This window comes from Callionymus lyra, chromosome 1, assembly GCF_982586985.1.
Source record: "Callionymus lyra chromosome 1, fCalLyr1.hap1.1, whole genome shotgun sequence".
Lineage (NCBI taxonomy): Eukaryota > Metazoa > Chordata > Actinopteri > Syngnathiformes > Callionymidae > Callionymus > Callionymus lyra.
In genome coordinates this window covers 3,912,000-3,927,385 of record NC_141818.1, presented here as the reverse complement: position 1 = coordinate 3,927,385, position 15,386 = coordinate 3,912,000, and the positions used below count along the sequence as shown (strand labels likewise).

Here is a 15,386-nt window from a genome sequence, read left to right as displayed (position 1 = left end):
AACATGTTTAGCCGTTAGCAGGCGTGCGTTTCGTCGAGAATCTCCTTTGTTTTCCCTTTAAACACATAATAACGGCAGTGAACCACTATTTGAGTGAACTGTCGTGAAAGACGGTATTTAACAGCTGCCATTCCTGATTGTATCCCTGATTGTTTTTCGTCTTTTTTATCTGGGAATAGCATCATCTGTTACTTCCCCTTTTATCCATATCTATCTTCAGACTTCTCTAGTTGACCTAACGATTATGTCTGTGGTTTGCGCATCCACTTCACAAAAGACACAAATGTAACGTCCACTTGACGAGTCCTCCCAGGACAGGATGGAGGAGAATCATCTCCCTGCATCATCAGCATCTGCCACTGAGCGATCATCAGCCGCTTCACACCGAAGACAAGAATGTGATTGGAGAGCCGGGTCCGGGTCGTTCCGACACCATGTAATCAGCGCCGGCAGAACAGCAGGAACGTGAGCCCACGACCATCGCCTTTTAGTATTCAACCTATACAGCCCCCGATCCTCACGACATGATATCCGAGTCCAGAGGCATCTCCATTCTCATCTCCAACTTGTAATCCCCCACAGATACCCACTAATCTCTCATTTATATTTAAATCACAGCTTTATTCATGAGTGTCCGAGTCACACGAGGCGAGCTAATGTTTCGGGCTCAGAGATCTGAGACTCCAGTAACCAGATAACAGTGAAGGAAACTCTTGTTAATTACTTTGCACTTTGATATTGGGATCGTCTCGGAGACGAACATCACTGATTCTACATCTAAATAAAACACCCGCTCGATTTCTGGGACCCGGATCGACCTTTCTGTAATTAAATTGAGCTATTTTCGGATTGTATCAGACGCATTTAACTTCGCTTGAATAAGGTTGTGGGTCCAAGTCTACTGTGTTGGAAGCTGGTTGAGAATCATGGGGGAAACAGGAGCAGCTTGATTGACAGTTAGATAGTGGTAAAATCCAACATGAACTAGGAGAAGATTGAGACTCACTAAGCTGATAATTCCTCCGAAGCATCCATTGGACTCGGAGACAAGAACGCTCGTTCTTTTTGTCTACTTAGACACCATTAAAGCTACAATTCTGACTCTCTCTGATCCTCCCCTAACTTTAAACCCCCAGCAGATTGAGCTTGTTTATAGACAGGACTGGTGACATTAAGAAAAATATCAAAAACTGTCCCGTTTCCAGCTCATCCTTCTGGCCCTTCTCTACTGGACTAGACTCGACTCTATCCGGTTTGTGTTGTTTTTCCACCAGAACGTACATCGAAGCAGATTCCAAGTCTTGGGGAAAGTATCTTTCTAACTCTGATTCCAAGTGAACCAAGCCGGCACTAAAAAAGGTGACATTGACCGACTCCAGTCATGAGAAACTAACCCGTAATTAAAAAAAATCAAAACAAAACTGCAAGGACAAGAGAATGTCTGTCCAAAAAAATGACATCGACCTTTTTGTGTCTGGTAAGAACACCATTGACTCTATTTAAAGTTTCTTCAGTGCTATGTTATGATGGCAACTGAACTGTAAGAAAATAGTTAAAAGTTATAGTTCACCCGATAATTCACTCATTTTCTACTCACCCTCATGTCGACTAAGGGTTGTGATTATTTTTAGAGTAATCTGTTGTTTTTTAGAGTTATAGGCAACAATGTAAGTTAATTTTAATATAGCGACCAGAGCTCAGTTTTCTTCGTCGTCATCTTTGTCCAAAGTCTATCTTGTATTGAAGTCTCGACACAGACATGAGGTACTCGGGGTAAATATTAACCCAGAGTACCTCAGCTAGCCTGGTAGCTAAACTAGCAGCTAGCCTAGCAGATGCTAAAACAAGCTTTAAATATAGTCTTGTTACCATTTTTCCAGATCAGTTCCTCTTTAAAGATCAGAAGCTTTAATCCAAGAGTTAAAGACGAGCAGTATGGAGGTATTTGGATGTTTTTGGACGAAGATGAAGACGACAACTGAGCTCCAGTCGCTACATTAAATTGAACATTAGCAGGCTAATGGAGCTCTGTGATCTAATCTCTTTTTGTGTCATTGTGTAGCAGTACACAAACAAACTCTAAACTATCCTTTACTGGAGGTTAGTTTAGGTCAACGAGAGACATTCACAAGTTAAACTTAAATCTTGTGACTTCACGCTTTCACGACCAATTCGATTTTCCAAAACTTTTTGTGCTACTTATAACTGAGACTTCCAACTCTCTCTCGAGCCACATTTAAAAAAAAAAAAGTAGGTCAGTCTGATCGGTTGGTCTAAAATTACCGGAGAGTCAAAATGGCTGATGCTTAGGCAGAATTTAAACCTTTTGTCTAATGCGAAAGTATGTGAAAGTGAACGCCTCACTGAAAGAGTTGTGCGTCGTCTTTTGTTCACGTCGCTCCCAGACTGAGGCTTGTCAAGCTAAGAGGGTCGATAAACAGGATTAAAATCAAGGTCGGACGAGAGTAGAGAGGATGACATCGCAGTCTTGCCTCCCGTCCTCCCCTCAACATCCGCCTCACAGCGTACAGAAGAACTACAGCCCGTGTTGATCCACGAACGCGCCGCCGAGCTCTCGTCACAGCCTCGCCTCTCTTAAAAGGGCATTAAAATAGAAGCTTAAATTGCTCCAGCTTCGGCTGGTTGTGGTGTGTCGGAGTAATAATCCGGTTTGTGCCGGGAATCCATGAATACAAAGAAGCACTTGGCTTTGATTCCGCGAGCGCCACAAGTACAGTTACACCCCGGTTAGAAATGTAAATATCCAAGACCTTGTCTTTGGGACTTAATGTGTCTCATAAATACAGTCGGAGGTTCGGCGAGAACACCGAAGATTTAGCCTCTTGACACATGCTTGTTTTTTTTATGTTGTAAAAAAGAAAATATTTATTTTGTACAACAGAGTTTGAAGGCCAGAGGAAACCCGTTTTCAGTCAGTTGATCCATCGGCAAGTCCAGCACAGCAGCCCACTGGTAAGAGAATCTAAAACTTCTGCCTTTTAAAAAAAAATAAAGAACAGAAACTTCCACAGTCTGACTTTTCTTGTTAGTCGCACCATCGAGCCATCAGTTTCAGTGGGTCTGGTACCACGAGAGGATTAGCTCTGGGGCTCACCCGGGCCTGTAGGACTCGACAGAGTTATTGGTGCTATGAAAAGTTGAAAGAATCCGACTCAACTTTGGACAACAAATGTAAGGGATTCAGAGATTTCTGTTCCTCCAGGGCAGGGGTGAGCAATTATAATTCTATAAGAGCCACATTAAATTATGTGAATGTTGTTAGGGGCCGTCAAGCAAAAAGAAAGATGAAAAGATCCCTTAAAAAAAAGGACATTCGTCATTAGGCCTTGACTTTTATTAAGCTAAATAAGACATTTTATTCTTGTATATATGAATTTTTTTCAAAACATTTCTTCAACTAACTTAAAAAAAGGTTTTGAGGGATTAACATATACACAAAAAATTACACACAAGAAAGGAGGGAAAAAGTAAACGAATAATAACCACAAGGGCCACATCAATACTGTCAAAGGGCCGCATGTGGCCCCCAGGGAAGCAAAAAGAAAGATGAAAAAATCCCTTTAAAAAAAAGGACATTCGTCATTAGGCCTTGACTTTTATTAAGCTAAATAAGACATTTTATTCTTGTATATATGAATTTTTTTCAAAACATTTCTTCAACTAACTTAAAAAAAGGTTTTGAGGGATTAACATATACACAAAAAATTACACACAAGAAAGGAGGGAAAAAGTAAACGAATAATAACCACAAGGGCCGCATAAATACAGTCAGAGGGCCGCATGTGGCCCCCAGGGACTCACACAGATATGTGTGATTCAGCAGTGCCATGATCTACGTTCTATTTATTAACTTGAGTCACAATGACTCACACAAGTGTGCGATTCAAGAATCATGAGGTGCCTGAAGACTATAGTCTCATCATCCTCTTTCTTGGAACACGAATGCTATGAGTCTGACTTTGAACCAACGTAAAAGGTCTCGCGAAAGTAACTCACTCAGATTTGTTGGCTCTGAAAACAACGATTCAAACTCATTTCCTGTCCAGCAACTCAAGAAAAAAGTACTACAACAAACCACTTTCCGGAAACCCAACAAAGACATTTGGGATTCAGAGATAATGGGTCCGGATCGGTTCTTCGACAGACTCACACAGATATCTGGGATTCAATGGTTGCATGAGCCACTTTCTATTAAGTAACTTATGTAAAAATGACTCACAAACGTGTGCGATTCAAGGCTCTATACTCACTAATTCCATGTGCCTGACTTTCCAGAAACCAAACAAGGATAAAATAAAGTAACTGATCATTTTTGAGGGCCAAAAAAATTGTGAATCTAACCCATTTCCTGTCCAGAAACTCAAGACACAACTACTACATCAAATGTTTGGGATTCAGAGATTATAAATCCAGATCAGTTCTTCTACAGACTTACACAGATATCTGGGATTCAAAAGTTCTGGGAGCAACTTTCTATCAAGTGACTCAAGTAACAATGACTTACCAACGTGTGCGATTCAAGGATCATGAGTCAAACCCACACCTTGAATGGAGACTTGTGTGAGACCCAGAAAATTCCACTGTCCTTTCCCAGCAATTCACTATTTCCATGAGATTACCACTTGCAGCTGAACACCTCAAAAACCAAGGAGCTGGTCTTGGACTTCGGGAGGTCCAGGACAAAGCCACGTCCAGTGTCCATCAGAGGCGACGAGGTGGAGATAGTGGACAACTATAAGTACCTCGGCGTGTGGATGGACAGTAAACTGGACTGGTCCTGCAACACAGACCATGTATATAAGAAGGTTCAGAGTAGACTGTACTTTCTGAGGAGGCTTCGATCATTTAACATCTGCAAGAAGCTCCTCTGCATGTTCTACCAGTCTGTGGTGGCCAGTGTCCTGTTCTATGCTGTGGTGTTTTGGGGTGGAAATTCCAAGAGGAGTGTCAACAGGTTGGACAGGTTGATCAGAAAGGCTGGTTCTGTGGTTGAAGCTGGACTCACTGGTGACAGTTGCTGAGAGGAGATCATTGAACAAACTACTGTCCATCATGGATGATGACAGTCATCCTCTGAACACTGTCATCAGTGAGCAGAGAAGCAGAATGAGTGCACGAATGCTCCTACCCAGGTGCAAAACAAATAGACTCAGGGACTCATTCATTCCTCGGGCTATTAAATTGTACAATTCTGAGTTTGGGGGCAGGAGTGGAGTGAAAGTATCATGATGTTCTGTTCTATGTTAGCCTTTGTATCCTTTGTCTTTGTTGTTTTTCTTTCCTTGACCTATGTTCTTTGTCTTTGTCTTTGTCTTTAGACTTAGATTGTGTCATCTTGTTCTTCCTCTTTATGTTCTTCTTCTTATTTTATTTTTTATTGTTTATGAAAAATTGCTGGCTATTGGTAAAAAAAAAAAAAAACAATTTCCCAAAGGAGACCTCCTGAGGGATCAATAAAATAAAGTTTTACCTTTTTTTTAACTATAAACCAAACAAGGAAAAGAAAGCAACTCACCAAAATTTGAGGGGCCCAAAAATATTGTGATTCAAACTCATTTCCTGTCCAGCAGCGGATGGCAGGAAAATTCAACTCATGTAACAATTGAGATAATTCTGAGTCCACCTCACATCCTGTCTGGAGATTCTTACCATTTTCTAATTCCAGATGAGTGACTTATAATGGGAGTCCCAGTGATCAACTCAAGGACTCCTTCGCACTAGTTTCGTCTACTAAAACAACTTCCTGTTACCAATGTGTGTCGACTGACTCGAAAGTTCCTTCGTCTCCATTATGTGTTTTGAGAAATGACTCATAAGTTAGTGTTTACGATCTGGTCGAACTGACTCAGACGTGACACCTTCAAGAGGACTATGTGACTCATCTTGACCTTTAGTTCCGATGACACCCGTTGTCATGGTAACGTCCCGGCGTCGCTCATGGAGCCGCTTCGCTAATGATTCCCCAAAAAAATGTCTGTTTCATTCCCGGGGAAAACTCCCGAGAGCCGGCGGAGGAAAAATTCCTGGCCGCCGCTTCAAACATGGCGTGTGATTAATAACAGAAAAATCCTCCTTTCGAAAACTTTGGCGAAGGAATTTCTCTCAGATTGGTTCCAAACAAACGTCGCTCCGGAGCGTTTTCGGGAAGAGGCTCAAGGATCCGGAATGGTCGCACTAACACTAATTAGAGTTAATGATTCAAGCTGATTGTGTTGCGTTGGCAGGAAACGTCCAACTATGTTGTTCTTGTCGGCTGGAAAATATATAATGAGTGATGGAGGAAGAACCTGGAGCGGAATCTGAGGGAGAAGGTTTTTTTTTTTATGATTGAGCGGCTAAATCTGTGGCTGGAAACGATGACGACGGTCACACCTGCTTCAGTCACGTGGACTCGTATGTTGAGACGATAGTTAACATTCCTATACTGTCATGGCGTCTATGAGGAGGCAGTGATCGCCTTTTTCACGAGGATTCTTGATACAAACCACATCTTGTCGCCTAACTACGATTATGTTTACCACGCCCACTCTGCTGCGATTGGTCAAACATCGAGGTTTGTCACCGTGCGTCATCAATCCCGGAAGTCTCCACCTCCAAGGGACTCATTGTATAAACAAAGGGGGCGTGATTACAGCTGGTTGGAGGAGGAGTGAAGACATTATTATTTCATAATGGACTCTTCTCTCGTAACCTCTCATTCGCCCAGATTTCAGACGAACTTTATAAAGAAATAGGTTCAAAATATGGTCATGAGGAGAGACTTACTGCATCTTGGAGAGGAAGACTTCAACATTTGAAACATCTGAGTCAGGAAAGTTGGGTTTTCACATTAGTTGCCTTTCGAAGTTGCGACCGAAAGATCAAGATCTTGTGAAATATTATATATGTATTTGTACTTGTACTATGGACTGAAAACACAGGAAGATACATCATACCTGATGTTTTAACTTATGTGTTATCTTAAGGTCAATGTGTTTGTAGTATCCATTGAGTTGTCTCTGGCCTTCGGGTCACCTTGACCCTCAGGACATAAATAAAAAAATTTCTCATTTATTAGCTATCAATATTGTTCTGGTTTATTCTTTTGGCCTTTTTTTTTAAGGCGCTTGTTTTCATCTTTCATTTTTCAGGTCCTTCATTTAAAGGTTCATGAACTCAAACTAACAAAATCCCTTTAAAATATCGTACAACAACTGCAGGATGTGACGTCGTGACCTGATCCTCTATTATAGCTAAACATTACTGGTGTGTTGATGAGAATACGTTTCATTCTAGAGCTAAACAAAAGCTTTTACCCTTTAAAATCGCTAAAAACAACTTAAACAGAAAACATTTAAAATATAATGTGTTGCTTTGAGTAGATTTGTTACTATCTTGGATATAAATAACTTCTCTTGCCTTGATAGCACTGAACACAGAATAATTTGGGTTCAAAGAAAGCTCATTAAAGGTTAGAATGAAAAAGTCAAGTGACTCAATTGACTCATGAGTCATTTTCACTTTTTCTTCTTGAATCATTTTCATTTTTGTTGGACGCCTCATTTTCGAGGCTAATAGACTCCCAAAGCTAACAACTTTCTTGGCGGGCGGACTGGAAAACAAATCATAAATATTTGATGAATGATGTCCACGATTTTTAGTTGTTTTTTTTTCAAACTGCGACTCATTTATGTTGTCCTAAATAGAAAATGCACATCAGATTAGTCGCCCAGATCTGGAGGAATGGCCGTGACGAACAAAAAATAAGGGATTGATCTTTTTCTTCAGCTAAATTGACATATTTTCTTATTTTTTTATCCTCATATTGATTTGATCTCCTCTCAACAGTCACGGTGTATAATTAGCCCCCTTAGGATATTGAATTGTCCACCCATGCTGTGAGGAAAACAAAAAAGTTTCTCACTTTGCTTGGATGTGTGAGAAGAATTTTCATCGCTGATTTGTTGTTTTTTTAAAGTAGACCCTGTTGCTAGTTTGTCAGAACTTCATTATCGGACTTCTTTCATCGACCCCCTGCTGACTAGCAGGAGAATGTTATGACAGGGTAATGGGAGTCTACTGGTGAGTCTCAAATCGCGCACTTCTGAACTTACACTTAATATTTTGAGTGCATAAGTGCGTCCCGATTGTGCGAAAATGTAGTTCGCTATGAGCATTTAATTTGCGCACTAAAACGGCCAACATTTTTTAACGGCCGCCATCTTAGATCTGACGATGCAGAGGAGATACCGGCGAAAAGGTCTCGAGAAAACACTAATTTTACCACAAAAACAATAATAACAAAATGAAACACAACTTAATAACTTGTTCGGATTGTTGAAAAGCGCTGTCGACCGGTTGGATCAGATCACTGATGGAAGGTCTGACCATGAATAGATCTGAAAGTAAGAACCAGAATTTTAAAGTTGATCCTAAAAGGAACTGGCAGCCAGTGAAGAGATTTAAGGATCGGAGAAATGTGAGGGGTCTACAGGTGTGTCTCCAATCACGCACTTCTGAACTTACACTTAATATTTTGAGTGCATAAGTGTGTTCCCGATTGTGCGAAAATTAGCATTTGATTTGCGCACTAAAACGGCCAACATTTTTTGTGTGGGTCGATGGACACCTTCCACCCTTGGCGGCCGCAGAGGAGATACCGGCGTAAATGTTTCGAGAAAACACTAATTTTACAACAAAAACAATAACAACAAAATGAAACACAACTTAATAAGTTGTTCGGATTGTTGATAAGCGTTTTCAACTGTCGCAGAACGACCACTTGGATCAGATCACTGATGGAAGGTCTGACCATGAATAGATCTGAAAGTAAGAAGCAAAATTTAAAAATGGATCTTGAAAGAAACTGGCAGCCAGTGAAGAGTTTTTAAGGATCGGAGAAATGTGAGTTCTTCTACTAGAGCGGGGTCAGAATTCTCACTGCAGAGTTTACTGCCAGCCTTGACAGCTCCTTCTTGTTAAGACACCAAAATAAACAATTACAATAGTCCAAACGAGAAGACACAAATACAAAAAAGAGTTCCAACAGAGTGTTGCAATCAGCGTTAAAAAGTAGTAGAAGAAGCTGTCGAGTCATTTCCGGTAAGTGTGTAGCTACAAGTGTTTGATTTGAGACGGTACTACCCTGTTGAAATTGGGTCACTGCACAAGTGCACTGTCTTACAGTGTATTGTAAAGCAGTGCACTTAGAGAAGTGTTCGATATGAGACCAGGCATATGTCAGTAACTAGCTGGACTGTGAGGCGATACGCCGACGACTCGCCGATGATTATGCATGAAAGAAGAAATCTCCCTGAAAGCCTCTCGACTCTAAGGGTTTGTTCTCAGGCTGTTGATCTGCAGGGGAATTATTTATCCGCCGCTCTACTCGTAGAAGGATGTTGTTGACGGCGTCTCATCTCAGCGTCTGAGTGCCGGCCTCTTCCATTAGAGACCGAGATTGCTATCTGAGGTCTTGGCGGGAGGTCGGCGCGTATCAGAGGTTCGAGGAGCAGACGTGGAACAGAGGCAAATAAAGAAAACATTTATTGTTTATGAATGTGGCATCACGCAGATCCGCGTCGGGGAGGAACGGGGAGGTGAGGTCTTGGTTTTTTTGAGGTCTCTTGAAGTCGTCCCCGTTCGCTCCCCCGACAGGCGGCTGCACTTTGGACGCGTTCCTCGGGCGGAACAACCGGCACATTCAGAGGCGATACATTGCAGTTGAACAGAAGACACTCTAACATTCCACTTGACGACTAGTTGTTTTTTTTTTACATTTGTGACGCCCGCTGTGAGCTCTTATAAAAATGTACACAAGAACATTTTTTTTGTCAGTGTCTCAGTGCAAAATATTATTCCAAAAAGAATATAGAGAAAGAAAACGTCGTGCCCTCGATACATGTTACGAGTTCCTGCCCACGACCGCCCACGACTGGCCCCCCCCCGGTTCTGGGGGCGGCCAATAAATAACCAACAGAAGCAGTTTTACAGTCACCGTCAGATAGCAGCAGAGTTGGTGTCCAGCTGGAACCGCCGCGCTGATGTTGACACTGAGGGGAGTCAAAAATTTGACTCTTTTTTGCGATCAATAACGAGGAGTTGACGACTGTTTTTGTTGTTCTATTTTTAGTCGATATGTGCAAGCTTTCCAGGGTGTCCTCCCCCAAGAAATCCAGGAAACTTCTTACCACATTTACATGCCACCTTGTAAAAAGTTCATGACATCACTCAAACCCTTACCGGAGCCAAAGTCTTAAGCAGCAAGGTTGCATACAATTTGATTTTTATCTTTTTGTGAGTTACATATTGTCATTAATGTCAACTTTTACACGCCGTAACACTTTAAAGGTGTAAACTGTTTCAATGATTAAAGTTTGTTTTTGTGAGCATAATTTTAAACAGTGGGGTATAATTGTTAGCTTAGCAAGCTACAAACATTGCTTAGTTGCAGTAGCAGAACAAAATGACATCTGGTCACAAATTAACAGATAATATTTAAACAGAGATTTACAGCTCATACATATCTCTCAAAATGAAAGAAAATTCTTTGATTTTTAGCCCCAAAAACAGGAAATGGTTTTGTAGAATGACAACCCATATGAAAGGCTTAGCATAATAAGCTATTAGCATTAGTTTGTCGTTTGTTGCAACTTTAATACTTCATTTTGTGCATATTTGACTGTGTAGTTAAGTTTATTTTGGCGACTCATGAAACATGATTTTATCGTATCCAGAGACTTAAAACATGCATGAAGCTACTTATGGTTCAGTTTTTATTTTGACAAGAATGTGTTTGTTATTCTACGAAGTAAAATTAGCTTGTGTTTACGTTAAGTTTACTTAAAAATGAACCTCTAAATTATGTCTATAATGGAGATTGGACGGATCTTTGGTACTATAGAATTAGTTCATTTTTGATTATACTTTAAATTGTATTATTTCGTGGTTTTGTTCCTTGTCCCAGTTTCCTTGTGTGTTGACTGCCATTCTTTTTTTTTTCCAGGACATTGCAGGCATCTTTGAAACTATTGAATTTAAGTATAGATTAAACTTCTAAACTCGTTTTATTTGGTCTTGTTCCCCGTTTCCTTGTGTGTTGACCGCCATTCTTTTTTTCCCCCAAGGTATTCTATTATGGACATTGCAGGTATCTTTGAAAAGATTTAATTTGTTAAGTATAGATTAAACTTCTAAACTTGTTTTATTTGGTCTTGTTCCTTCGTTCCCCATTTCCTTGTGTGTTGACCGCCTTTCTTTTATTTTCAGGGTTGTCTATTATGGACATTGCAGGTATCTTTGTAAGGATTTTATTCGTTTTATAGATTAAACTTCTTAAACTTGTTTTTTATTTTGGTCTTCGTTTGGGTTTTCTTGTGCCTTGACCGCCATTTTCTTTTTTTTACAGTGGTGTCTATTATGGAAGTAAAATTAGCTTGAGGCTCTGACAAGTCAAGATGCTTAAAAAGAACCTGTATGAGTGAAACACAAACTCTATACCAATTAAAAGTACTGTTTTTTATCTCTTTTTGTACCCCTGGTGTATTAGTTTGAACTGTTCAGGCTCGTGTGGTTTACATTTTTTCTCCAAAAAACTGAACTACTTTTAATTTAAACTACATAATTGCGAGTTGGATTTCATTGAGGAGGCTTAAGAAGAGATTCAAGGTCCTGGCCTACCCTTTGGATTGAGCTCCAAAACAACGATGAAGGTTCTTCCTCACATTTTCAACAATATTTTCAAGGACTTTTAGAGTCTCTCGCCTCATTTCGTCCCGGTTCCCACTCTCTGCGCCCCGGAGTCTCGGCGCCGCCGGGAAGCGAAAAAGTTAAAAAAGCTCATCACGATTATCAGTGTCAACACAAGCTGCCGCGGTTTCAGCTCCACGTTTGAGCTTTGACTTAAATACATATTTTCACAAACAGCCCACGACTCGTCAGCACAACCGTAGATATAGATAATAGTAATAATCGCTGCTGTTTTTGTACTTTTTACTTTCGACAAAAACACCAGGAAATGTGTCACGTTTGCATTCAAGTATTTACATTATTGTCTTGAGTCCTGTGGCTTATTTTCCAGAGTGTGTGTCGAGGGTGTGTGTGTGTAGGGGGGTCCAGGGGGGGGGGGGTAATCCAAGTGAAAGGCAAGTGTCTGAGGTGAGGAGATTATCAGCTGGTGCAGATGCTGTTGATGGTGATGATGCCCGGGTCCACCAGGCCCAGTTCCTCGTGCTCGTTGACGCACAGCTGGTAGCCGCAGCCTCGCCGGCGCTTCAGCGGCGTCACTTTGGCGTCGGGCTTGGATCGAGGCGGCAGCAGGAAGCCCACGCTGCCGGCGATCAACATGTGCCAGATGCTGTGGATGTAGAAGTAGTTCTCCTCCGTCTCCACGAAGGCGTAGAGCGCCACCGCCGACGTGGCGATCATGGTGCCGGGGAACAGGAAGAAGACCCAGCGCTTCCACGTGGGAGGGTAGCAGCGGCGCCGGCGGATGGTTCGGACCGTCTGGAATGATGAGAGGTTGTTGGTGGTCAGAGATGCACATCAGGACAGTGGGAGTGAAGGAGAAACGGGTAATGGCGAGTTACTTCAAAATAAGTGTGGATCCAGATGGTGATCCAGAACAACAACAAGATTGTAACAAACGTCTCCCATAATCTATATTTCGTGAAGATTTAACTGAAATATGTTGTTCTGTTGTTGAGATAGAATATGGTTCTGGTTTTAAATACAAATGTACAACATGCTTAAATATCTCCGTTCAATACATCACTCTATCTCTGATGTAAAGTCCCAATCAGAACAGAATATTGTCTATAATTTGTAGTTACTATCCAGATCAATTATTTTTGCTTTGTGTTTTATTCCATTTGTTATGATCTTACATAGCTGTATTACTTAGTAATGACATAATAAGAGAGAAAATACTATAAATAAAAACTTATCATTAATGTCTATATTTTGTTTTTATTCGCAGCATGATGGTTGACAACATCCATCCATCCTAACCCATCTATAGTATCAATCCATCCATCTATATATCTATAGTATCCATCCATCCATCCATCTATAGTATCTATCTATAGTATCTATCTATAGTATCTATCTATAGTATCTATCTATCTATCTATCTATCTATCTATCTATCTATCTATCTATCTATCTATCTATCTATCTATCTATCTATCTATAGTATCTATCTATCTATAGTATCTATCTATCTATAGTATCTATCTATCTATAGTATCTATCTATCTATAGTATCTATAGTATCTATAGTATCTATCTATCTATAGTATCTATCTATAGTATCTATCTATCTATCTATCTATCTATCTATCTATCTATCTATCTATCTATCTATCTATCTATCTATCTATCTATCTATCTATCTATCTATCTATCTATCTATCTATCTATCTATCTATCTATCTACAGTATCATCCATCCATCCATTTACAGTATGTATCCATCCATCCAGCCATCCATTCCATGAATGGATTTTTAAGACAGAAAAGATAATGAAAAAAATACAAGTTTATACTTTGCCTGTTTTCTTTGTATCTTGTGTACTGTTACAAAAGTCTAAATTATGTTATTGTTCACGATGAAAGCTGCATGATGTCAATAAAGACTCTTGAAACTTGAATATTTCAACTAAAAAATAAAAACTCTAAATAAAAAATATATGTGTTAAGTGAGACAAAACTACATGTAGTTTCCACAGAAACTAGGAATCATTTTCTTCTTCCCACCACGATTTAGTGTCGTCTAGTTGAACAAGAAACATTTCCTTCATCTCACATCCATCGTTCAAACAGTCAGTGCTTGGAAACTAGCGAACCTAAAGTACTGCAAGTAAATATCAAGAGAGGGAGTCGTTGCCTTTTATGACAGGAAAAGTGTTCTGAGCACAACTTTGCTTGTAGAAATAATTGTTTGAACATGGAGTGAAAAAGCAACTCGAGTTAAATAAAGTCATTTTTGAGTCAAGAAAATCCGTCAGTTGTGCGTTCTCTCAACCAGCAGAGCTTTGGTCGCTTTGTGCGTCTTTTATTTAAGATATTGTTTTCTCTCCTTTGTGTTTGTCCTCAAAATAAACTTGAAATCAGAAAGAAAAACCTAATTTTTTTTAAAAAAGTAAATGATTGTGCCGAGCACAACAATGGCGTTCGTACTTCTGATCTGAACAAAGGCTTGTGATGAAGATCAAAGGCTGTTTTAAGGAAGAAAAATCTTTCCAAAGAAGAGAGAGAAACACTTTAAGTGTTGTTAAATGAAAGGCATCAACGACTCTATTATCATAGAAGCTCAAGATAACGCAATAAAAAAAATCAATAGTTGCATATTTCAGACTGTTCTGACCTTTTTTTTAAATGAGAAAAGGAAACAGTTTGGAGGTGAAGTATGTTTATCAAATGTACTTCACCACATACAATATTATTATAACTGTATCACTGCTGGTGTTTTTATCTCCACTTGTGTAAGAAATTAATGTAAAACAAAATAAATCATTAGTTTTCGTCTTCCTAGTGTTCCTTTGTTCCTGTTTTCTTGTGTTTTGACCGCCACGTTTTGTCTTTCAGGGGCAACTGTTATGGAGATTGGACGGATCTTTAGAACTATTCAATTTGTTAATTATTGATCAAACCGTTTTCTTGTGTGTCTTGACCGCCATTTTTCGTCAGTGGTGTCTATTATGGAGATTGAATTTCTTAATTATTGATTCAACTTCTTTAGATTTCTTTTGTCCTGTTCCTTCATTCCAGTTTTCGTGACCTGTTTTGACTGCCATTCTTTTTGTTTTTTCAGGGGCATCTGTTGTGGAAAATGGACAGATCTTTGGAATTATTGAATGTGTTAATTATGCATTAAACTTCTTGAACTTTTTGTTATTTTGTCTTGTTCCTGCGTCCGCATTTTCTTGTGTCTTGACCGCCATTTTTTTTTTTTAACTCCGGGGCATCTATTATGGACTTTTAGAGGGATCTTTGGAACTGTTGAATTTGTTAATGTGTTCCCTTTTTCTTGTGTGTTGATCGCCATTCTTTTTTTTTTTCAGGGGTGTCTTTTATGACAGATCTTTTTTAATTATAGATTAAACTTCCTAAACTTTTAGTTTTTTGTCTTGTTCCTGCATCCCCGTTTTCTTGTTTGTTGACCACCATTCTTTTTTTTTTCCAGGGGTGTCTTCTATGACAGATCTTTCTTAATTATAGATTAAACTTCCTAAACTTTTAGTTTTTAGTCTTGTTCCTGCATCCCAGTTTTCTTGTTGGTTGTCCGCCATTCTTTTTTCTTTTTCAGGGGCGTCTATTATAGAGATTGGACGGATCTTTGAAACCATCGAGTTTGTTAATTATAGATTAAACTTCTTGAACTTTTAG

The 15,386-nt window shown here is 39.7% G+C and overlaps 1 protein-coding gene across 1 annotated transcript in view; it reads right to left on the bottom strand.

The window, feature by feature from the left end:
- Positions 1 to 9,522: 9,522 nt before the first annotated feature.
- Positions 9,523 to 15,386, bottom strand: part of tmem8b (transmembrane protein 8B) — an 82,134-nt gene continuing 76,270 nt past the window's right edge. Inside the window, exon 13 of the mRNA XM_087788598.1 lies at positions 9,523 to 12,504. Within this exon, the coding sequence (XP_087644724.1) occupies positions 12,169 to 12,504 (336 nt within the window). The 3' untranslated portion in view covers positions 9,523 to 12,168. The remainder of the gene's footprint in view (positions 12,505 to 15,386) is intronic.